The sequence below is a fragment of the Phyllobates terribilis genome, unplaced genomic scaffold (assembly GCF_046119375.1).
Source record: "Phyllobates terribilis strain yellow unplaced genomic scaffold, ASM4611937v1 Scaffold_1__5_contigs__length_1240528914, whole genome shotgun sequence".
Lineage (NCBI taxonomy): Eukaryota > Metazoa > Chordata > Amphibia > Anura > Dendrobatidae > Phyllobates > Phyllobates terribilis.
Window position 1 is genome coordinate 567,304,010 of NW_027362761.1, and position 26,507 is coordinate 567,330,516.

A 26,507-nucleotide genomic window follows, 5' to 3' on the forward strand; every position below is an offset into this window, starting at 1 on the left:
CCATTATAAGCACATCATCCTCAAGGCTCCTCCGGCATCGCTAAGGCAATTACTGATTTTATGCTTGAATTTAAATATTCTGCCTGATTAAAGGAAAAATGCAAAAGAAGAAAAAAATTAAGTACAGGGATAAGGCGGTACCTTATCCCAGCTCTGCACCTTAACATTTAATCAAGATCAATCCAAGTTGGTATACAGTATAAAACCAAGATCTCCAATAAGGGTGAAGATACCAGGCGACGGGCGCAAGTTATATCAAGTTACCAGAATATTAAATAAAAAATTAAATTAAAAAAAAACAACGCGTTTCGCCTGTATCCAGCCTTCCTCAGGTGTCTGCTGTCCGTTTAATTTCTACAAAAATACGGAGTCACACCTCTCCCAAAGATAATATTAATTGTTATTGGTATACAGTATAAAAACGCGATCTCCAATAAGGAATGAATAAATAAGTAAATGCAACTAAAAAGAACGAAATCATAATAGAATAAAATAAGGTATCAAAGGGTATGAATAATTTTGCAACGCCTACTCACAAAAAGACATATAAATAAAGTGAAGCAATCTTATAAACAATATTACAGGAAAAAAGAAAAAAAAACACCTACCGTTTTGGGACTATAGCTCGTATGTAGAGTTGTGCGTCTCCATGGTGACAGACTACAAACCCTATGTAGTCTGATGCTGCAGTTTCCTTTTCTCAAACATACGTCCAGTAAGAAAGTACCATATGACTGCATGACCAGTTAGGGCTCATGCAGAAGTCCATGTTCACTGGTCTGATCTTGGACCGTAATGCATGGACGGGTCGCAGGTCTCCCGGCCGGAGCATGAAACCTCCATATATTTCTATGACGCTCGGGTTGGTAGAGCCGCGGCCAGTCTGTGCATTACGGTCCGAGATCAGACAGATGTGCACAGACGTCTGCATGAGCCTTAACACAAGGTTTGGATTCACTCTATGGAAACACATGGATCTGCATAGGAGCTGTAAACCCAAAAACGGCAGGGAGGTTAAAAAAAAAAAAAAAAAACACAGTTGAAACATGGCTTTCCCTGATGGGGTCCCCTAGGGTTATGGTGGAGGTGATCAGTGGCATTTTCTTCTTTCCCCCATAGGGAAACATATGAGGTCTGCGACCAGCAGGTACCTGATTTTCTGTCCATCAGTTCAGACTCAAACGAGTAAAACACATAACTATAAGAGATACAATAGGTTTAATTTTTTTTTTTTTTTTTTCATCATTACCTAGCTCCGAAGATGTCCTTCTTTGCCAAATCAATGCCAGATACAATCTTTACTCTGAGGATACGAGATTCCTCCTAAAAGAAAAAAAAAGAAAGCAGATGGGGTTATTCACACTGAAAGAGAGACGTCATTTCAGGCGACTTGAGAAATACTACTATTTCTTGCAATTAAATTACTTTTATACAGTGTTTACTGATTTTCCCGTCTGCAGGTGTTCTCTATAGTTTTCAGTTGTCTCTGAGCTAGTGGGTGGAGACTAGCTGCTAGGATGTCTCCTGCACACAGCACACGCAGACAGGAGCGATTCCTGTTCTCCTGTCTCTATAGAACACATTCAAACACAGCAGCAAGATAGAGGACATTATACAACAGTACTGAGCAGCGTAGCTGTGAATCCAGTGCTTCAGTATGATAAAACTGCAGCACGAACCTGATTGTTGGCCGGTGGGGTAATGTCTCTCTACTTGTGCATCCCTCCTTCATAACTTGTAATCTAATTCTTCACTGTGCCGACAGTCCGCTCAAATTTGTTTAGGTGAAAAACAAACTTTTTCAGCGTGGCTGCGGGACAGAAACTCTGCACACCTTCTACCCAACACCATCCACAATGCCTCTTCTGGCTATTAGTCCCAGCATGACACGATTTGTGTTTAACAGTTGACCTACAAATCAAAAGAGGCCCTAGGTAGGTGGTTGAATTAGGCTCTGAGGAAGCATGACTCACATGCGAAACAGCTGTTAGCCACAATGTCTCCACACACAATGTTTGGAACCGAAAATAAAGCTCCTTTTGACGCACAGCGCTGAGTGCCACATTTTTCTCCCAATAATGTGTCTTAATTTTTTCAATTCCAATTTACTTTCACTAACAGGAAGCAGAAAAAAAGGTATATTAAAGAGTTACAGAACTCAGATGAAGCTGTATTTAAATTTGTCACATTGGAAAGACTAATCCCAGCGCCACTGCGCTGATTTACACTTCTGTTATGATCGTCAAGAAACATCATAAAATGGTTCATACTGCTGGAACCTGTGCCCCACTGATGGCGTCGTCGCTCTATAATCGTGATTCACTCCATTGTGATTGATCATAAAAAAAAAAAAAAACATACAAAACTCCTACTGCTAGTCTGATGGGCACGGAGACGAAGGGAACAGGGGTGTAAGTAGGGTGACCCCAGCAGGAAAATGGCACCGGGAAACACAGACATTATTTTTCTTAAACCTAACTTTACAACAACAACAAAAAAGAAAGAAGACAGTGTGGTGGTGTTTGCAGTAGAGGGACTATTGGAGGTTTTGCCATCAAGAGGCACTTAAGATGGAGGGTTACTATCATAGCCTGACATTGAGAAACTTGGTTATCTTAATTACTGGGGTCAGCCGGTCACGCAGGCGATGGTTATGTCCACGCTTACTGGATCCAAATGGGTTCTCACACAAAGGTAGCACTTTAGAGTCTGACTATATGACATTTTCGGCAGCATCAAAATCCGCATGGAAAAGCCAGAAGCACCACCACTAAAATACATCTCTTTCTTCGGATCAGATCACTACATCTATGCTTCCATGAGTGTCTCTTCCAACTCTCACTTGATCAACTACATCCAGAACCCCCATAGAAGCCCAATAGTGGTCTTGGACCATGCATGATGGAGAGGGGTGAGGGAGGACAGGCCAGTGGGAGGGAGGACAGGCCAGTGGGAGGGAGGATGGGATGGAGGATGGGTCAATCCATACAGCAAACCTGGCTATGCCATGTCACCATTTGCGGGATATTACCAAGACCTTTTTTCCTTTTGGTCTGGAGCTCCAAGATGTCCATGGTGGAAAGAGGAGCCAGATTTCTCCACTCTACCAAACAGCTTCTTATTGGTGAGGATATAGGACTCTAAAATGTGGCTCCTCAGGGGCAGATCTTATCTAGCTTTTTTTGGCGACTTTATGGAGGCTGCTGAGCTTGGCAAACTCAGTTTGAACTTCAACAAATGGGGCACCCAGTTACTATTGAGATTCTCAAGTTTGTGAAAATCTAAAGAGTTACGAGAGTAATCTAAAGACTAAAAGAAATTCTGAACACAACACTAAAGGTGTTTTCTCCAAATAAATATTCCAGGTATGCTCCACTACTCTACCTCTTGACTTCCTGCTCGCCATGGAGCAATGTGCTCGTGAAGATGGACAGGTTGGGCTGGTGGCATGGGTTGAGCCATTGGTCTGAACAGCACCCTCTCCAACACTTCTAGTGGACGCAGCTTTCCTCCTCCAACGTTACAGAGTTAATGGAGCACCGAAACTGGGTGGTTCCAGCACAACTGCAGGGAAGCACTGCGTTCATTGTCTAGGAAACCATCCACCTCTTATAGACTGCAGCGGTGGCTGGTAGCCAAGAAGTAAACTATACAACTAAAAATTCTTCCGTTCTTGAAAATGTTAAGTGCAAAGTTACTGGTTTATACAAAGTAAATAGTTTATCACATTGAGATGAGCTGGTGCCATGTCGCAGTATATCCCACCAAAGGCCATCTTTTAAGGAATGGGGTCATTTAGGGGTAGGGTGTTCTCATGGTTTGTAATCAATACCATCATATAGCCAAAACACGTTCTCCCATCCCCTGACCCTCAGAACTGACCCCCATCCATAACACAGATTTGCCGCTTCCTCCAGCAGCTTTATTTATTTTTGTAAGAATTCATGATGTCATCATCACCGCCAGATCCAGCATCAGATTATTGCTGCCTCATAATCCTCCATGGCAGGCAGCCATATTTCTGTTGCTAAGCAGCTAATGGACTGTAAAAATCATTACGATCACTTATTAAAACAACCGACAATAAAAAAAAAAAAAAAAAAAAAAAAAAAAAAGAGCAACTTTGTTTTGCACAAACACAAAGTCAGGGAAGAGTTTAAAAAGTTTCCGCGGTTATCCGAAACAGCCAGGAAAACAAATCGGAGTACATGCTATAAATTATTAATAGCGGTAATTATTTTTATTGCCATTATACAGGTTGTTTTTTTTATTGCTCAAATTTTAGATCTAGATAAAAACACGGGATAATTGTGTGATACGAGTTGTGGCGGTGGGAGTCGGAGGTAGTCAGCCTGCTTTCTTAGAGAGAAATCTCAGAATAAAATATTTAAGTGATGAATTAAAGAGAAAGATTAAAGTAGTTCAACATAACTTTATTTTTTTTTCTCTTTTTTATATATAAAAAAGAAATAATTTTAAAATTTCTCAATTTCAGCTGTGTTAGAGAGACTAAGGCTACTGTCGGAAATCTGAAAAGGTCACAGATATTTTTGCACAACTTTAACAAAAATAGCGTCAGTCTCAACCTAAATTTTTTTTTTTTTTTTTTTTTTAAAGTGGGCGACATTTAACCAGGAAGGGCATGGCCAAATAAAATATAATAAATAAAAAAAAAAACATACTTTACAGCACAATGGTGGCATAAGTTACAGCAGTGATATATCAATCCATGACAAGAGTATATTTCTGTCTCTGGCAAATGAAAGATGCATCTTATTAAGAGGCGCACTACTCGATGAGGTGTTTGCTGAAGTAATGCAACAAGTTCATTAAAACTGGAGTCAGTCTTGATGAAAAAAAGCCATATTATATTTAGAAGGTGCTGAATTAATGATGGTTCTGTGAAGCTGCTGGAGACTAGATAGGCAGGATTATTTCAATGGCAACAGCAGAGAGAGAAGTAATGTTAGAGAAGGGGAAGAGAGTTAGGGAGAATGAGAAGAGAGGGGGCAGAGAGGAGTTTTTTTTTTTTTTTTTTTTTTTATATATACTATAAGAGGCTGGAGACAAGATAGGCAAGGTTTTATTCACCAAAAACAGCCGACAGTATGTTTATATTTTTTTATCAAAAAAAAAAGCAAAACAAAAACAGCATTCAGATGGTGATACAAATACACCATAGATGGCAGTCGGCGGGAGCTAGAAGATTAGTGGTATTGCAGCCAAGCATTATTTAAGTGAAAGCAGATGAGCTGCAATGCTGCTAACAACCTGTGGCGCTATAAGAATAGTCATGTTTTTCTCACAGTGCACAACCTATAATTTATGCAATTCGATGGAATTAAGAAAAGTAGGACATTAAAACTTTTTTTTTTTTTTTTTTTTTTTAAATCCTTCCCTAACAAGGACACGTTAGACACTGACATGGATCGCTCCTCAAGGGAGGAGCAGAGAAAGCTCAGCACTTCCAATGTCTCCATATTATAAAGCATGACTGCTACACTTTTCCTAGAGATCATGAGGTCCCTTTCTGACTTAGAGAAAACTGGTCAGGTCTGATAACACTACCTGCAGATATAGGGTTAATCTGCAGGTTAATCGCATTATGAAGGTGCCCGGCCGCAGTACTGATGGGAGAAAATGAACTTAATTTCTCCAAGGAGCCGTCGGCTTTCAGTCATGCAGGCGTGCCCCAAACGACCAGCACATCCTGGTAATTTGACTGATAGCTGGCTCTGCACTGATGCACTGCTGAGCCGGATGTCAGTCACAGTGATGGGGTGTGGCTACAGCCGCCAGACAATAATAGGCACTAAGGAGCAGCGGCGGAGACTCAGCGCTGGAACCAGGGATGGAGAGTTAAGCCCAAGGCTTCAACTAGGGAATGTCAGGGAGATATTGATGTCAGGAAAATGTTCTTCCATATTGCTCTGACATGGAGATTGACCATTTCTCCCTTTTGTCAGTACTAAGATGTCTCCATAAAAATCTCAGCACAAAGCCCCAATTAACAGTCCAGAGATTAGAATCTACAGTGTCTTCCTGCAAATTATCACCCACAGCCAAAATAGCTTACACAAACAAATGCCAGCTAAGAGGTGTCACCAAGCTACTAAGAATGTGAGCCTCTTGTCGCTGGCACACACAAGGGGTATTTGGTGTCAGGATTTCAATAATTTGTCTGTAACTGGGAAGGTTTGTTTTCCCGAGCTTAAAGAAATCTCCAGCCATATCGACTCCGATATGAAATATGGAATAACTGATATTCTGTAATTCAGACAATAACGGGACCCATATTTTTGGTGGTAGGGACAACTAAGAAACAAGATGCTCCGTTTTTCATAAGCGTATGCCCCTATGGAAAAAATGGCGTCATTTTAAAGTTTCTGCGATCAAAGAGCAATGAGTTATCACAGAAGTTAGCGCTTTTAATAAAAATGTACAGGCTGGAGACGGGCCCACATAGGGCGTGTGGCCAGATCTCCCCTTAGGTATAAGAAAGCCCATGGACAGTACAGAAGCACTCATTGCCAGGGTGGTATAAGGATTATAAGCAACGGGTTGCGTTAGATAACGCTCAAATCAACTGGGGAGCCCCTCCTTCACCTATGCTGATTCGTCCTTGCAAACGGTATAGTGTAAGTGGTCTTCTTTTATCCTGTTTATTTTATGTAACGGCTTATGTATTTTAATGTCTCCTTTCTAACATCCTTGTATATATTTTTCCTTAACAGTGCCTCCCTTTTGAATTAAATATAAATTTTAATAGTTCTGTTTCTTTTGTCCTGTAATGGTTACGTTCCCCGAAGCCATACACGCTACCAAAACACAGGCGTCCGGCTAGGTCTGTATTATATTTCAAACTCGGCCGGTGGTGGCAGAGAATAATAATAATCGGGTTATCGTGAAACTGACCGTGACGGTACGGGGGCGTAAACACGGATTCCATGCGTTGAAATCCCGAGGTGTGACGCCATACTCTCACTGGTCACTTGCCGATATCCAAGTAGCGAGTAGTCTAGATCGTGTGCTCGCGATTCTGGACGAAATACGGACAGTGCGACGGCAACGGCGAGATATCGCGTGATCTCCCCGGTGTCGTCCCTGTAGGTGATCCCTGACAGATCAATGCTATAAAGAAAATCTAAGCAATTTTTTTTTTAGACCTTTATAAAAAATGTAAAAAAATCCACAGCAATTCAAAAACAAAACATCTTTATACAAAAGTTAAATTCTATTAATTTTAAGTAGCAAAAAAAGTTAAACAGGAGGTAAAGTTTTTTTTTTTTTTTAAAGTAAATCTGAACAGATTTTTTAGCAATTTTGTTTACGTAGTTTTTTTTCTTATGCATTTTAGAACTTAAAAATAAAGCACTCAACACTATTGCAAGCTCCATCCAGCTCGTTGTACAGCGAGGCAGGAAATCCCGTCTTATTTAAATCTCTTCTGTCTTCTAATTGCAGCATTAATAGATTATTGACTGGAAATCCGCGACATAACGGACCGAGCCGCAGCCGCGCTGCAAGTCAGGTTTCATTTCCTTGACATATCTTGTGACCTGGTTTCATGATGAGAACGATTCAGGCTGGAACACGTCTGTAGATGAGGAGAGGATGAATCATGTGGTCACCGAGTACAGATTCATTCATTACCAGGTCAATCCTATTCCTGCAGAAATCCAGCGGCGAGCGGCGCAGGGAATACGGACATGACCCCATCACAGTGATCTGACCATTAGTAACAGTGCGCAGCTTCTCTCCAGCTTTGGATCACGGTTAGGTCACCAGATCGTTCACTTTAATTAAATTAGTATCAGCAACATGGCGACAAGTCAATCAGAATCGGGGATGCAAAATCACAGGCGACGGCTTCCTCCCAGTCACACAAGGCTGCAATGCAGATGCTACATATTTGTGTTCAGACATTCTAATTTTTTTCGGAATATACAATAATATACACTGCTCAAAAAAATAAAGGGAACACTCGCATAACACATCCTAGATCTGAATGAATGAAATATTCTCATTGAATACTTTGTTCTGTACAAAGTTGAATGTGCTGACAACAAAATCACACAAAAATCATCAATGGAAATCAAAATTTATTAACCAATGGAGGCCTGGATTTGGAGTCACCCCAAAAATTAAAGTGGAAAAACACACTACAGGCTGATCCAACTTTGATGTAATGTCCTTAAAACAAGTCACAATGAGGCTGAGTATTGTGTGTGGCCTCCACGTGCCTGTATGACCTCCCTACAACGCCTGGGCATGCTCCTGATGAGGTTGCGGATGGTCTCCTGTGGGATCTCCTCCCAGACCTGGACTAAAGCATCCGCCAACTCCTGGACAGTCTGTGGTGCAACGTGACGTTGGTGGATGGAGCGAGACATGATGTCCCAGATGTGCTCAATCGGATTCAGGTCTGGGGAACGGGCGGCCAGTCCATAGCTTCAATGCCTTCATCTTGTAGGAACTGCTGACACATTCCATCCACATGAGGTCTGGCATTGTCCTGCATTAGGAGGAACCCAGGGCCACCCGCACCAGCATATGGTTTCACAAGGGGTCTGAGAAGGGTTAGTTAACAAGAAGACTTCCTGATTATAGTCAGAGTTGAGGGAATAAGAGTGAAGGTGCTGGAAGGGGCCAGAGGTCCGAGGGTCATTTGGGCGAACAGAACAACCTGAATGGAACAGGTAACAGCAGCAGAAAGCAGTATGAGGCAGCAGCGACAACATTCAGTGGTATGGAGGAGCCTAGCTTGCTTTAGTCTCCAGAGGCGAGAACGGATGGGGATCCACAGAAAAGTCAGGGCAGAGGTCTTGGGAAGCTGCGGTGCCAGGTGAGACATCCCTGGGCAGTTAGTGCCATTAGAGCGAGTGATAACGCAGGCGACCGAACTCATAAATGATGTGCTACATTTTGCTTTACCCATGATCAAGTCTGAACTGAGCCTAAGGAGTAAAGCTGAACTGTTGAAAATGTGTCACGAGTCTGGTGGGAATTGTGTGATCGAGACCTGACCAGGAACCGTGGGACAGATGGAGCCTCATAGAACAAAATTGAGTGTCGTTCATTACACCCAAACCACACGACAGACAGGACATTATCTTTTATTTGTGAGGAGCCAGGGTGTGGGAGAGCAGTAGCCCCTCGCCAACAACTTCCGCCCTGCCCTGTGCCCCTTACATACATAAAAAAAAATTGCTGCGTCTAATCTGCACCATGTTGTAACGTTTCTCCTTGTGGAGAGGGACATGTCTGGCATGCCAGTGTAAGGAGACTTATAGGCCATGCAATATTCCGCTGGATTTAACTTTTAGGATTGCTACTTCCCATAGATTTCACTAGAGTTCATGTCCTCTCTCTCTCTGAAAAAGCAATTTGCATATTAAATCTGCACCAAAAACGCATTAATCAGAGCAAGTTACTATGTTCAGTTTTGGTGCGGACAACAACAACAAAAAAAGAAAAGTTTTAAAATGTGGCAACATGTCCGCAAAAACTTTTGGCAAGCTTTTCCTTTCAATTTCTATGGGAATTACACTTTGAAACAATAGTTCAGCCAAGTGTTCAACAGGCAGCTATCTTGCCCAACTTTACAATACATAGGGACGCTTGCTCTGGGGAAACTCCTCCCGATCTCGCTGAGATCCAAAGGATAGGCCGCCCGAAATCAGACATGACCAATCCTTACCTTTTCTGACGGTGAAGAGTAGGGAGGCCCCTATACATATTATGGGTTTGACAGACATTATTCTGGTGTTTATGGGGCTTTTATATAATGAAATGAGTACAGCTACAGCTGCATTAGGTTAGCGGTCTAAAGTTGGCCATACACCGTAGATAACCGAACGTTTGGTGGACGGCTCTCTCTCCCGACTCCCCTCATATAGCTCATGCAGACATCCATGCCAATTGGTCAGAGATGGAATCACAGTGCTAGACTGGCTCTCCCAACCGACGCATGACGGCTTCGGGTATTTGTGTGAGGCGGTCACGCTCGGGTCGGGAGAGCTGCATTACGGTCTGATCTCGGACGTCTGAATAAATCCATACACATCAACGCTTTTACTAACACTCCTGTATTCTCTATGGGGGGGAAAAAACTGCTGACAGTGCAAAATGATTGGCTGAAAAACCTAGAACCACCTGACCCCTCTCTCTCCCGAAATTATCTGCCCCTGTACAAATTAGATGACCGGCTGACCCAGACGAAATACGCAGGTATGGTAAACTATTGTCGAATGTATATGGGGCATTATTTAGCTATAAACGAGGACGTTCAAGGTGGGGGTTTGCCATAATGGCATTTTATTTTATTGAGCTTAATTTAAAAAAAATAAATTAATTAGGGCTTCCCTTATATGAATGTTTTTGGAAGGGTCATCACCCAGAAGATTTTATAAATACCGGGTGCAGGGACCTGCCAGACATTAGATATTGCACTTCACAAGACCGAGCAGCTCCGATGCCAAAGCCAAAAATGACCCAAAAGTGTTCCATAGATGTCACACACCCAACTAATACCAGCTTCTGTAAAGGCAATCTGTCAAAAATAGTATAAGCAGGGGTGTAACTATAATATGTGCAGGGGTTGAAATAGCACCAGGGCCCTGGAGTCTATGGGGCCCAAAGGGTCATTTTGGCCCATATCAAAGGAACAATACTATTAAATATTTGCAATAATTGGGGGTCCTGTTGGAGATTTTGCCTTGGGTCTTCGAGCTTCAAGTTATGCCATTGAGTATATGGGCCCTTTGCAGTCCAAAGCTAATCATAATGCACAATTCCACCAGCTTTGGAGGTGGTAGTGGCCCCCTTACCTCTTGGGCCCCTGTGTGGTTGTACAAATGATATGTCCGGACTATGGTTTAGAAAATCTAGGAAAAAAATTACAAAAATAACTTCGGATGTAGACGATTTTTTCCATTTCTGTGCATATCAGAGATAGGAGGGTGGGGGAGAAGGAGACCGAATATCATTAATCCATCAGACTCCAGACTGACTCCTGACTGCATTGTAAGTGCTCTCTACCAATATATCAACCTGGCTTAAATCTATCCATCTACAAGTCCAGCAAATTGTCATCCGTGTCTAATAACTACCCAACTTATATCTACAACATCTACTGCATGTACACGAGCTAACATCTGGCTCGTGTCCCTCCAATCCCCCGTCCACTTCATCCCTCCAATCCCCCCTCCACTTCATCCCTCCAATCCCCCCTCCAATCCATCCCTCCACTCCATCCCTCCACTCCATCCCTCCACTCCATCCCTCCACTCCATCCCTCCACTCCATCCCTCCACTCCATCCCTCCACTCCATCCCTCCACTCCATCCCTCCACTCCATCCCTCCACTCCATCCCTCCACTCCATCCCTCCACTTCATCCCTCCACTTCATCCCTCCACTTCATCCCTCCACTTCATCCCTCCACTTCATCCCTCATCCAATCCATAATCCTATATATCCATCTTACTAGGTGATCACACCATGGTCTGGTGAATAGCGGATCATCATTACACCTGATACCATTCCGCTTTCTCCCATCCTGAATATCACAGTATTCAGTGGGGTAACTGACTGAGTCTCTATATAACAGAAAGCTGCCCATCTGATAGTTATAAAGAGCAGAATAGAAGAGGAGGTTGTCTTACCCGCTTTTGAAGAGTCTACAGTGGCCTTTCTGTAGGATCACTCAGCGAGCTCTGATATAAGACCTCAGATGACACCGTCTTGTATGTAATATACGGAAGTCATACAGTAAATTTCCACTGTGCTCAGGGAACCGGGTCAAGGGACGGTGTCCAAGATAATATATGAAACTCATGTAAAATTTACCAGTATGAAATGATCATACTGTAGAAAGATGACGAGAATTCTGTGATGTGCCATAAAGATACGCGGCAGCGGGATGGTAACTTTCCACTGGAGACACATGCAGGAGCACGCTCACATTCCACAGCCATCTCACCTACATCTTAAAGGAACAGAGCCCCGCCTCAATACAGAGGGAGAAGGTGAAAGCTACACAAAAAGGTTAATAAAAAGATGAACATTTCATCACCAGTAACGCCTGCAGCAGATCATTCCCCTTAAAGGAGTTCCCCAGACTTGGGCTCGGCCATAAAGATCAATGTAGACCACCAATGTAAAGACCCAAAGGAGCCCTTTAAATAAAAAGAAAAAATCCACTTTGAAAATCTAAGTATGAGCCCCCACATGAGCCCCCTACATACAGTATGAGCCCCCACATAAGCCCCCTACATACAGTATGAGCCCCCACATAAGCCCCCTACATACAGTATGAGCCCCCACATAAGCCTCCGATATACAGTATGAACCCCCTATATACAGTACGAGCCCCAGGGTGGTCCTTAATTAAAGCAAAAATATTTTACATTTTTTGATGAGGCACCCTCTGGTATGATTCATTAGGGTAAAAAAACTAAAAACTACAAACATTTTAAATATCTTTTCTATTTTACAGGTCTCTACCAATCAAAATAGGTAGTCGTTTTAACATATCTTGGTAAAAATTAATCATTATAACCGACAATTACAAATCATGTTTATTTCTCACAAAAAGTTACTTTTGTTGCCTGACCGTTAAACACTTGTTTGATAGCATCACTTATTATTTGCAGTCCAGGAGTGTGTTTTACGTTCTGTCTCCATATCGTTCCGATACTTCTTGAGTACCAGCAGCAGAAATTGTTTCTGTTCGTCATTTGTTGTGTAGCTTGTTATATTATTCCATCAGTGCTACTCCTCGTTCAGCAGTATCATTAGTCACTCTCATACCACTGACTGATTTCTTGGCAGCCTGGTACCCTTCATCTTCAGACCAATGATCTTCTACATCTTTGGACAGGAACGCTGCTGACATACCGGTGATGCTAAAGAACTTGTAGGTTTTTTGAGTGACAAAGTCTTCTAGGTTTTTTGTCACAACAGATGCAGAATCGACAGTTATTGACAAAGTAAGGATCATCCTAATGAGCCCCCTCTATACATCATGAGCCCCCTCTATACATCATGAGCCCCCTCTATACATCATGAGCCCGCTCTATACATCATGAGCCCGCTCTTTGTACAGTGTTGGCCTTCGTATAGCCTACTATATATATGTAATCATCACAAACACATAAAAAAAAAACAATAAAAAAACACAACAACCACATACTCCCCTCGTTTCCGTTTCCTCGGCTCTCTGCTCTGGTCTCAAGTGCACGGACTCCTGGCCCAGAAGACTCGATGACGTCAGCTATTTCAGCCCTTCAAATGTCTCAGTTAATGGGCCAGACTAGAACAGCCAGAGGGCCGGTATGGCACAGAGGGAAGGATGCGTCTTTATAAACATATACTGACTTCTCCCTCCCTTTATCACATTTCTCTAAATGTTAAGTTTTCAATCTGTAACTGCGCTGGGGGGGCTGCTCTTCTGCAAATGAGGGATCCGTTATTCATGTACTACAGCTCAGCTCCCATCCAATTCAATAGGAGCTGCTCTGCAGTACCCAAGAACGGCCACTACACATTGTACTGAGTCGTGCTGTACAGCTTTGTTCACATGCTACAGCCAATGGAGCTAAAGACAGGGGTGCAGGGTGTCAAACCCCACCATTCGGGTATTGATGACCTATCCTTAGGACAGATCCTCGATACAGAAACCCCTTTAAAGCAAAAGTCCAAAACCTCAACAAAAATGTGCAGTGCATTGTGAAAATTCCTAACCAAACAAGATATGACATCTGGATGATGTAGCGTCTGAGCAAGTTATCAGATAAGCTGCGCCAATGTCCCACACAGACCCGACACTGTAAATCTCCAGGACCCACCATAGACTTTACACTAGGAATTTCTACTTTATTAGAGCAAAGTAATGCTAAAAGTGAAGTCTTCACACTTCCAGGGAACAACATGGTCACATAACAGCTCCAATGACACCACTTTACAGATACTCAAGTTGTATTTCATAGAAATTCAGGACGTCTTGTCCAGAAGTAGAATACCAGTTGCCTTTATTTGCGTATAGAAAGAAACTTCGTTGCGATGCCACACACAACAATCAGCTGCTCCGTCACATAATGGGAAAATAAACTCTGAAGAGGCCATTTACACAAGAGGACTTGAACTCTAGTGCCATCTATTGGATGTAGCAATCCTAAAAGTCATCATTGACCATTTAACAAGCCTTGCCACGTGACTTAGAGGTTCTGGTTTAGCTTCTTATCTTATTTGCAGACACCTGTTTCAGGATGCTTGCCCCTCATCAGCAAAAAGTAGATTGTCTGATTTGCCTGTGTGAGAAGCCTCTTACAGAGGGTCGAAGGTGGAATGTTTTTCCTTTTGAGGAGCGCCAAAACAGAGTAAAAAGACTATTAAAGGCCATGCAACGCTCCTCTAGGAATTTTAAAGGAGTTTCCCAGGACTTCTATATTGATTGCTGATCCAAAGGATAGGTCATCAATATGTGATAGGTGGGGAAGCAACATCGAGCAACCTGTCAATTAGCTACTCCCATTAACGGTGGAGGACATGTGTGCTGCACAGCTCCCATCTACTGAATAGTGGCAACAGCCGGGTACTGCACTTCCACCCCATATTCATACCAACAGGGAACGGATTTGCAGTACTGGCGGCGACCACTATTCTGATGACCACTGTGCAGCTCCGCACATCCGGCCACTGCCGGGAACAACTGATCGGGAGGGATGCTGGATGTCACACCCCACTGACCAGATATTGATGACCTATCTTAAAAGCAATGCCATAAATAAAAAAGTCCCAGATATCCTCATTAAAATTCCTAGAGGAGCATTGCATGGCCTATATAAAAAAATAAAAAAAAAGAAGTCACCTTTCACTGTTTTCGTGCTCTCCACAAGCAAAAACATTGCCCCCGTAGATTTATTGTTTAAAACCTCTCACAGCCAAATCAGTTCTCCTGCTTTGCACTGATGAGGGGCAAACACCCCGAAAGACAAGTCTACAAAATTTAGCATTTCTGTTTTGTCTTCTTATCGTAAGGCTCGGTTAAGAGTAAATACTGACTTTTAGGATTGCTACTACCAATAGATGGCACTAGGGTTCAAGTCCTCTTCTGCTCTCAAGAGGCCATTTGCATATTTAAATTCCTCCAAGAGCACTGAATGGCCTAGAAGTCTCCTTATGTCATTTTGTCACTCTTTACAAGGAGATACGTTACCCATTACACAGCGCGGGGGGTGAGGAGAGAGAATCGCTGACCTGATGGGACTGGTGTACTTACTGTGATAATCTTTGTCAGAATGGCTTTATCATTCCGATATTCAAATTTGCATTTTAAGAGTCTAGTTAAAAAATAAAAAAAAAATAAAAAAAAGCTCGTGAAGTGAGTCTAAGAATTAAGTCTCTGCCCGTCCAGCCTGACTTATAGCTGCAGCTTGTACGGAGAAGTGCAATATCACAGCAGAAAAAGGGAGGAGGGACACTGAGGAGCTGGCTAGGTGAGTGGAGATCGAGTTCAACTTTCACAAAGGATTCTAAAACCATTCTGACATGGTTTACACAGTAAGTACACTAGCCTCATCAGGTCTGAGGGGTCTCTAACAATTTTAGACAGTTTGTCCTGTGAACATTACCATATCTTTAAAGGGATGCTCAACTTTCGCTGGCCCATACAGAATGAATGGAGCGGCTGTCAACATTGCATAATGTTACTAAACTCAGACAAGCATAAAAGGGCCTCATTATTTTACGGTTATCTTGATTTCTTCCAGTGGATCTGCACATGACTTAGCCCCCATTGAATTTTACTTGGGTAGTCTTTGGCTTTCCCATTCAAAAATTAACAAAATCTGCAGAGTATACCATATTCCAAGCAGATTTTTTTTTTTCTCCCAGTCGTGTATGCATTAATCATTTTGCATGGAAAGATGGCTGCATCAAGCAGAAAAGCAGAGCTAGAGTGCCTCCTACAGGCAGAGGTCCAAGTTGCAACAACAACCTCCGCACCACTGGAAACAAATCCAGAATGTGTCAAACTTTCCTCATATTGGTAGAAAGTGTAAGGACGAGCGCCAGAGGAGAGCGGCTGATGGGATCTCACACCTGCTTTGTCTCCGGGCTCCTCCTGTGCTCGGCTCGCCATGTCTTATAAGGAAGTGGAAGGAAAACTAATGGTCTCCCTGGCAAAGAGACTAGTAAAGATTTCTGTGCTGCCAAGAAGGCGGTAATGGCCAACGACAGCTACATTATAACCTCACCGGACTAGGGAGGCGGCGGCATCAATCAGGACAGGAGCAGGCAGGGTCTTAAGCAGAAAAAGTGAAAAAAAAAAAGTATTTTGTGATTCCGCAGCAGCAGCCGAGGAGCGCCCCCCCTCGAGCTTCCGCAGCAGCTGAGGAGCACCCCCTCGAGCTTCCGCAGCCGCTGAGGAGAGCCCCCCACCCCCCTCGAGCTTCCGCAGCAGCCGAGGAACGCCCCCCCCCCCTCGAGCTTCCGCAGCAGCTGAGGAGCGGCCCCCCCCACTCGAGCATCCGCAGCAGCTGAGGAGCGCCCCCCCCTCTCGAGCTTCCGCAGCAGCCGAGGAGCGCCCCCCCCTCGAGCTTCCGCAGCAGCCGAGGAGCGCCCCCCCCTCGAGCTTCCGCAGCAGCCGAGGAGAGCACCCCCCCTCGAGCTTCCGCAGCAGCCGAGGAGAGCACCCCCCCTCGAGCTTCCGCAGCAGCCGAGGAGAGCACCCCCCCCACGAGCTTCCACAGCAGCCAAGGAGCGCCCCCCCTCGAGGAGCAGCACCCCCCCCCCTTGAGCTTCCGCAGCAGCCAAGGAAAGCACCCCCTCGAGCTTCCGCAGCAGCTGAGGAGCACCCCCCCTCGAGCTTCTGCAGCAGCCGAGGAGCGCCCCCCCCTCGAGCTTCCGCAGCAGCCAAGGAGCACCCCCCCCTCGAGCTTCCGCAGCAGCCGAGGAGTGCCCCCCCTCGAGCTTCCGCAGCAGCCAAGGAGCACGCCCCCTTCAAGCTTCCGCAGCAGCCAAGGAGCACCCCCCCCCTCGAGCTTCCGCAGCAGCCGAGGAGCGCCCCCCCCTCGAGCTTCCGCAGCAGCCGAGGAGCGCCCCCCCCTCAAGCTTCCGCAGCAGCCGAGGAGCACCCCCCCTTCGAGCTTCCGCGCAGCCGAGGAGCGCCCCCCCCCTCAAGCTTCCGCAGCAGCCGAGGAGCACCCCCCCCTCGAGCTTCCGCAGCAGCCGAGGAGCGCCCCCCCCTCAAGCTTCCGCAGCAGCCGAGCGCCCCCCCCCCCCCCCCGAGCTTCCGCGCAGCCGAGGAGCACCCCCCCCCCTTCGAGCTTCCGCAGCAGCAGAAATATGATGTTCTGCAGCAGCTCAGGCAAGCAGTAAGAGCCTTTTCTTAACAGCAGAATGAGCAATAGTAGGAACAGGAGACAGAATTGATGCAAAAATTCTGCTTAACAGACATCTGAAGGGAGAGATAAGTGGTGCCCAAATAGCACCTCATCACTATTACTGGTGAGGAGCTGAAAGCAGGCTTCAAAAAATATTACACACACGGTAATTGAAAAGCTTCAAATGATCTGCACTATATATCTACACAATACACAGATTGAAAGATAAATGAAAGATGGTCGTCCAGACGGAGTGAAGAGGATGCCGGGCAAGGTGAAGCACCATCACAGAGAAAACACTAAAGAGGAGAAATAAAAGACTCTCCAGAGATGGAAAACTCAAACTCATTCTTCCCCATCTAAACAGTTACTTTAATACTTCTATCACCTCTCAATTTCTTACTTAAATCTCCCATATTTACTTATTAATCCAAAACCAGAAATAGCCATGAGGCATGGGACGGAAATTAATGCTTCCTGCAACCAACTCTAACCTGACACCGCAAAAGACTCTACTATAGAGGAAAAGTACAAAGCAGCAAATCAGTCTGGATGGAGCTGAAATAAAAACTGCCCTAGGGGCCCGACACCTGTTGGAACCACATTATTATACATCTGTATATGAGGCTTCTAACTATAATATAGTGTACAAATATAACTACTATAATACTGCTCCTATGTACAAGACTATAACTACTAGAATACTGCCCCTATGTACAAGAATATAACTACTATATTACTGCCGCCTATGTACAAGATTATAACTACTATAATACTGCCCCTATGTACAACAATATAACTACTATAATACTGCCCCTATGTACAAGAATATAACTACTATAATACTGCTCCCTTGTACAAGAATATAACTACTATAATACTGCTCCCTATGTACAAGAATATAACTACTATAATACTGCTCCTATGTACAAGAATATAACTACTATAATACTGCCCCTATGTACAAGAATATAACTACTATAATACTGCCCCTATGTACAAGAATATAACTACTATAATACTGCCCCCTATGTACAAGAATATAACTACTATAATACTGCCTCCTATGTACAAGAATATAACTACTATAATACTGCCTCCTATGTACAAGAATATAACTACTATAATACTGCCTCCTATGTACAAGAATATAACTACTATAATACTGCCCTCTATGTACAAGAATATAACTACTATAATACTGCCCTCTATGTACAAGAATATAACTACTATAATACTGTCTCTATGTACAAGAATATAACTACTATAATACTGCTCCTATGTAAAAGAATATAACTACTATAATACTGCTCCTATGTACAAGAATATAACTACTATAATACTGCCCCTATGTACAGGAATATAACTACTATAATACTGCTCCTATATACAAGAATATAACTACTATAATACTGCCCCTATGTACAAGAATATAACTACTATAATACTGCTCCTATGTACAAGAATATAACTACTATAATACTGCTCCCTATGTACAAGAATATATCTACTATAATACTGCTCCTATATACAAGAATATAACTACTATAATACTACTCCCTATGTACAAGACAATAACTATTATAATACTGCTCCTATGTACAGGAATCAGGAATATAACTATTATAACACTGCTCCCTATGTACAAGAATATAACTTCTATAATACTGCCCCCCATGTACAAGAATATAACTACTATAATACTGCTCCTATGTACAAGAATATAACTACTATAATACTGCTCCTATATACAGTGCTGGCCAAAAGTATTGGCACCCCTGCAATTCTGTCAGATAATACTCAGTTTCTTCCTGAAAATGATTGCAATCACAAATTCTTTGGTATTATTCTCTTCATTTAATTTGTCTTCAATGAAAAAAACACAAAAAAAATTGTCCTAAAGCCAAATTGGATATAATTCCACACCAAACTTAAAAAAGGGGATGGAAAAAAGTATTGGCACCCTTTGAAAAATCATGTGATGCTTCTCTAATTCGTGTAATTAGCAGCACCTGTAACTTACCTGTGGCACCTAACAGGTGTTGGCAATAACTAAATCACACTTGCAGCCAGTTAACATGGATTAAAGTTGACTCAACCTCTGTCCTGTGTCCTTGTGTGTACCACATTGAGCATGGAGAAAAGAAAGAAGACCAAAAAACTGTGAGGACTTGAGAAACCAAATTGTGAGGAAGCATGAGCAATCTCAAGGCTACAAGTCCATCTCCAAAGACCTGAATGTTCCTGTGTCTTCCGTGCGCAGTGTCATCAAGAAGTTTAAAGCCCATGGCACTGTGGCTAACCTCCCTAGATGTGGACGGAAAAGAAAAATTGACGAGAGATTTCAACGCAAGATTGTGCGGATGGTGGATAAAGAACCTCGACTAACATCCAAACAAGTTCAAGCTGCCCTGCAGTCCGAGGGTACAACAGTGTCAACCCGTACTATCCGTCGGCGTCTGAATGAAAAGGCACTGTATGGTAGGATACCCAGGAAGACCCCACTTCTTACCCCGAGACATAAAAAAGCCAGGCTGGAGTTAGCCAAAACTTACCTGAGAAAGCCTAAAACGTTTTGGAAGAATGTTCTCTGGTCAGATGAGACAAAAGTAGAGCTTTTTGGCAAAAAGCATCAACATAGAGTGTACAGGAAAAAAAAAGAGGCATTCAAAGAAAAGAACATGGTCCCTACAGTCAAACATGGCGGAGGTTCCCTGATGTTTTGGGGTTGCTTTGCTGCCTCTGGCACTGGACTGCTTGACCGTGTGCATGGCATTATGAAGTCTGAAGACTACCAACAAATTTTGCAGCATAATGTAGGGCCCAGTGTGAGAAAGCTGGGTCTCCCTCAGAGGTCATGGGTCTTCCAGCAGGACAATGACCCAAAACACACTTCCAAAAGCACTATAAAATGGTTTGAGAGAAAGCACTGGAGACTTCTAAGGTGGCCAGCAATGAGTCCAGACCTGAATCCCATAGAACACCTGTGGAGAGATCTCAAAATGGCAGTTTGGAGAAGGCACCCTTCAAATATCAGGGACCTGGAGCAGTTTGCCAAAGAAGAATGGTCTACAATTCCAGCAGAGCATTGTAAGAAACTCATTGATGGTTACCGGAAGCGGTTGTTCGCAGTTATTTTGGCTAAAGGTTGTGCAACCAAGTATTAGGCTGAGGGTGCCAATACTTTTGTCTGGCCCATTTTTGGAGTTTTGTGTGAAATGATCAATGATTTGATTTTTGCTTCATTCTCTTTTGTGTTTTTTAATTGCAAGCAAATTAAATGAAGATAATAATACCAAAGAATTTGTGATTGCAATCATTTTCAGGAAGAAACTGAGTATTATCTGACAGAATTACAGGGGTGCCAATAGTTTTGGCCAGCACTGTAACTACCATAATACTGCCCCCTATGTACAAGAATATAACTACTATAATACTGCCACTATGTACAAGAATATAACTACTATAATACTGCTCCTATGTACAAGAATATAACTACTATAATACTGTCCCCTATGTACAAGAACATAACTACTATAATACTGCCCCCTATGTACAAGAACATAACTACTATAATACTGCCCCCTATGTACAAGAATAGAACTACAATACTGCCCCTATGTACAAGAATATAACTGCTATAATACTGCTGCTATGTACAAGAACATAACTACTATAATACTGCCCCCTATGTACAAGAATAGAACTACAATACTGCCCCTATGTACAAGAATATAACTACTATAATACTGCTGCTATGTACAAGAACATAACTACTATAATACTGCCCCCTATGTACAAGAATAGAACTACAATACTGCCCCTATGTACAAGAATATAACTACTATAATACTTCTCCTCTGTACAAGAATATAACTACTACAATACTGCCCCTATGTACAAGAATATAACTACTATAATACTGCTCCTCTGTACAAGAATATAACTACTATAATACTGCCCCTATGTACAAGAATATAACTACTATAATACTGCTCCTATGTACAAGAATATAAGTACTATAATACTGCCTCTATGTACAAGAATATAACTACTATAATACTGCCCTATGTACAAGAATATAACTACTATAATACTGCCCCTATGTACAAGAATATAACTACTATAATACTGCTCCTATGTACAAGAATATAACTACTATAATACTGCCCCTATGTACAAGAATATAACTACTATAATACTGCTCCTATGTACAAGAATATAAGTACTATAATACTGCCTCTATGTACAAGAATATAACTACTATAATACTGCCCTATGTACAAGAATATAACTACTATAATACTGCCCCTATGTACAAGAATATAACTACTATAATACTGCCCCCTATGTACAAGAATATAACTACTATAATACTGCCCCTATGTACAAGAATATAACTACTATAATACTGCTCCTATGTACAAGAATATAACTACTATAATACTGCTCCTATGTACAAGAATATAACTACTATAATACTGCCCCTATGTACAAGAATATAACTACTATAATACTGCTCCTGTGTAAAAGAATAAAACATAATGCTGCCTCCTATGGAGATAGTAATGGACCTGGAGCAGCAGGGGATTTCACACATGTCAGTAGAATTGCTTCTTCCCTCGGTGCTGTGAGGTTCATCTCGTGGGGAGAATCTACATCTGCAGGGTGAGGGGGTGTAGTGCAGATATTGATTGTAGAGCAGAGTTCACACGTTAGCAAATGTCAGTGATGCATTAGAAACTACTTGAGGAAAATGGATTTAATGTAGATTTTACTAAAATATTCTACTATGATGCCATTTCCCTAGAAACCAGAAGATTTCTACTCTCACCCAACGCATTAATTTATGCAAACCCTTCTGTAACCTCTGGTGGCTACAGGCCATTCCTATCACATGCAAAGCAAAATATGCAGCAAAACATCATCAATCCAGAGATATATATATATACACATACAGTACATACTGGTGAGGCCAGAGAGTGATAGACGTCTGTAGAGATTGCATGTGGTCCATCAGGAAGGAGAGAGATGGTCACCACTGATCTGGATGCGCCTTCACTTACCGGGAGAGACAATGCCGCAGCTTCACATAGGCCCTATAGCCTACAGGGGACCCCAAAGCCCCCTACAACATGGCACCATCATTATAGACCGTATCTTGCGAGTTACTGAGAGGAGGACTTCTGATGCTAGGATTTAAAGTCCACTTTCCATCTTATACACCATATAGATATAATCTACAACCTTACAAGTATATCACTTGTCCTATTATAATAGTGCATCACACTGCAGAGCTGTACTCAAAATTCTGCTGAAAAGTAAAAAAAAGTTAGCACACACCACCAGACACTTCCCTAATAGCGGATATAGTACAGTAACTCCACCATTATAGTGAGTGCAGCTCTGGAGTATAATACAGGAGGTAACTCAGGATCAGTACAGGATCAGTAATGTATGTACACAGTGACTGCACCAGCAGAATAGTGAGTGCAGCTCTGGAGTATAATACAGGAGTGCAGCTCTGGAGTATAATACAGGATGTAACTCAGGATCAGTAATGTAATGTATGTACACAGTGACTGCACCAGCAGAATAGTGAGTGCAGCTCTGGAATATAATACAGGATGTAACTCAGGATCAGTAATGTAATGTATGTACACAGTGACTGCACCAGCAGAATAGTGAGTGCAGCTCTGGAATATAATACAGGATGTAACTCAGGATCAGTACAGGATCAGTAATGTAATGTATGAACACAGTGACTGCACCAGCAGAATAGTGAGTGCAGCTCTGGAGTATAATACAGAATATAACTCAGGATCAGTACAGGATCAGTAATACAAGTAATGCAGAATAACCTTGCCAGCGTTAACACTACGTGCAGCGCCTCCGTATATGTGTGTGTGGAGTGGGCGCGGGTCATGCGTGTTTGTTACACTCCATTCTGTACATCAGGGATCACTGTACCCGTGATATATACGGGATATTACAAGGCTGTTCAGTGATGGAGACACTTTTCCTGCTCATTCAGATCTTGGTTTCACAGCGGATCATGTACTTATAATATGTCCTTATAGTCCGGTCACACAATCCTGGCACATGGAGAGCGCCCTTTCTTATATATTCTTATTCTTCTAGTTATGCCCTTTTAGCAGTTTTCAAGGTCCAGATTGTAAATTTATATTATTTAAATGTAATTAAATTCCAGTAAATCAAGGAAAGTGATACAGTGCGCAAGTCCATATTCCACATGGACCTGCAAGTTCTGTCCTTTTGGTACACATTAAAAGAACGTGTCCATTCACACAAAACCTGTAAAAATCACGATCTATTTCCTCATCCCCCACAACAAGGTAAAACCGCTTTGGGTGCACATAAGAGTCTAATAAATCCAGGAACTCTCTCAATTCTCAAGCTTTGTAACATACCATTCCCTCTTTTTGAATAAGCAGTTTCTTTTCAAAATCCGTACTCTGCCTGCACTATGGGTGCTGGAACTTTCATTCCCTTCACTTTCTGGCATTCTTCAATGCCTTGCTTACCTTATATATCTGTATGCGGCAACACAGATAGGAAATTAGGAGCAAAGTAGTCGGGGCCCGGCCACCACTCGCCCGGACGGTGCCAGATTAGAGTCCTCACTAATGGTCAAAACTTTACAATAGCCACTATGGGTTTTCATTGACATTTCCATATGAAGATCTTTGATTATTATTTGTTGATAATTAAATTATCACAATTCTGAAATCACACTTGTGTTTCTTTGATATCACAGCGCTGCTTTTTATATCTACTATAAGGACGGCACTTTAGAATATTTTCACGAGCCCTGCCAGTCTGGAGGACTATTATTTTGGAGGTCCCCACACAAAACCCATCTGTCCCCTTATAGTAGCCTCTACATAGGGTAGATGGTTGCGCATGAGTATTGTCCTCCATGCTGAAGTCAATGAGAGTTCTGGAAACTTTAGAAACTTTCTACCTTTACTTTTGGCAAGATAGGCTTGCAAAATCATCAAGGGACCCTTATTTTTCCAAAAGCTGGAGTTCCCAGAGACCTGCATTTACTGACGGCAATGAGTGTAACTAGTAAGTACTGGACGGGACAGAAGATCATGAAGGCCCTAGATCCTCAATATTGTAAAGGTAGGATTCCTATACTGCAGTGAGACTTCCCATGAAGGCGAACAAGTGTACAAACACCATCAATAGTTGCGAACACCATCAATAGTTGCGAACACCATTAGTAGTAATATAATTAAAAAAAAAAAAACACCTCTCTAGATTTTTTATATTTTATATTAGTTTTTACTTTTAGACTTCTTTGACTGCAGACCATCGGATTTTACAATTGAACATTATGTTTATTTTGCTTTTTCCTTTAATTGTCTTCTATGGTCGTTTTCCACGACACCTCCGTGCCATTAGTGCGTGGGAATATAGAAGCGAGTTCAGTCACAACAGTCGCCTGATCTCACAAGCATCTTTTATACAAATCCAAAAATACTTTCCCATGACGGTCAAACAAAAACTTTTACAACAACAATTGCAGCACTAAAAATCCCAGCATACCGTACCAGATATACATACAAAATTGCCAAAGGCAAATTGAGATCCCTTAATAGAGACCTAAATATAAAACATAACTTTTATTTTGATTCTTAGAAATAAATAACAGAAAAGATACACGGATTTTAAAAGCACATAGTACTGGATATTGGTAATTAAATGTGACACTTAGTCAAGCCTTGCTGGACATGAAAACTACTGGGAATTCTCAGGTGTTAAAAAATAAATAATAAAAAAAAAAAAAAAAAAACTCATAAGGCCACATTCACACGTTCAGTATTTGGTCAGTATTTTACATCAGTATTTGTAAGCTGAAACCAGGAGTGGAACAATCAGAGGAAAAGTATAATAGAAACACGTCACCATACTTTATACTTTGTATTTATCACCCACTCCTGATTTTGGTTTACAAAAATACTGACCAAATACTGAACATGTGAGTCACTTTCTTTTTTTTTTTCGTCTTATGGTATTAGGTGACTTTTTGGGGCCAAATTCTTTATAATAGTTTAAGTGATAAATGATTTGGCAAAATCAAAAATTTTTTTTTTTTTTCTCTAACTGTTTTTGGCCAAAATAGTGGGACGCTCAAAAATAGGTGAGGTGGGGAGAAAGAAGTTCCGGCAAGTTTTGAAACAATAAAATTTTGAAAAAAAAAAAATTGTTCAGGTTAAAATATCTGGACCACAAATACAAAAAGCAGAAATAAAAACAAAAACAAAAAAAGGGTACAAAAACACAATACGAGCCAAAAACCAGTGCAAAGGGAATGATGAATCGGGGCAATAGGGTTTCATACACACACATTAGTTCAGGCGGATCAGAGGCGGATCAGAGGCGGACTAGAGCCAGTCTCCACCTTCCTCATTCTGTCAGAGAAAAATTAGACTGCAATTGGATGTCATCCGAGTACAGTCCAAAGTTTCCCCCAGACCCATAGACGAGCATTGCCAATTTTGATCAGATCCTCGGGTCAAAATCAGACGTGTAACAGACTTTTTCTCGGACCGTGCGAGTGCCATTTGTGAAAACTACAGGTAGCCCTCGTCTAATATATTTGGTCGTGTGCACGAGCCCTTACACGGATGCAAAAATGGGTGTGTGACTGTAGACTAAACCTGCTATGATCAGATGGAGATTTGTGCCAAAAACCTGCACTGTTCTCATCTCCAGTTAGTAGATACGTTCTACACTTTGTGGTGATAGAGACCTTTTTTTCTTTATATTTCGAGAAAAACTTTAAAGAAAACTGTGCAAAATGAATGCCTTTTTTATAAAAGGTAAATTTTTACGCACATTAATAGATGTGGCTCAAAAAACTTGCAGCTAAGAATCCACATATTGAGCATTTAATGACCATTTTGAGTTCAGGATCTAAGCCAACGCCGCTGCTGAACATCATCCTGATGCCTCGTCTATTCACCATCATTATTTCTCTTCTTGCCATAATTTTAATGGCTGATAACTAGAATAGGGGACCAAAACCAGGGGAGGAGTCCTGAGGAGATAATTTGCATATTCCCACTGCATTTTGGGGTAAGTGAAGAGT

At 42.2% G+C, this 26,507-nt stretch overlaps 1 protein-coding gene across 2 annotated transcripts in view; it reads right to left on the reverse strand.

The window, feature by feature from the left end:
• Positions 1–26,507, reverse strand: part of NEDD4L (NEDD4 like E3 ubiquitin protein ligase) — a 334,412-nt gene that overhangs the window by 212,746 nt on the left and 95,159 nt on the right. For both annotated transcript variants that reach the window (XM_073680895.1, XM_073680881.1), the window contains exon 2: positions 1,250–1,323. In XM_073680895.1, the coding sequence (XP_073536996.1) occupies positions 1,250–1,323 (74 nt within the window). The remainder of the gene's footprint in view (positions 1–1,249; positions 1,324–26,507) is intronic.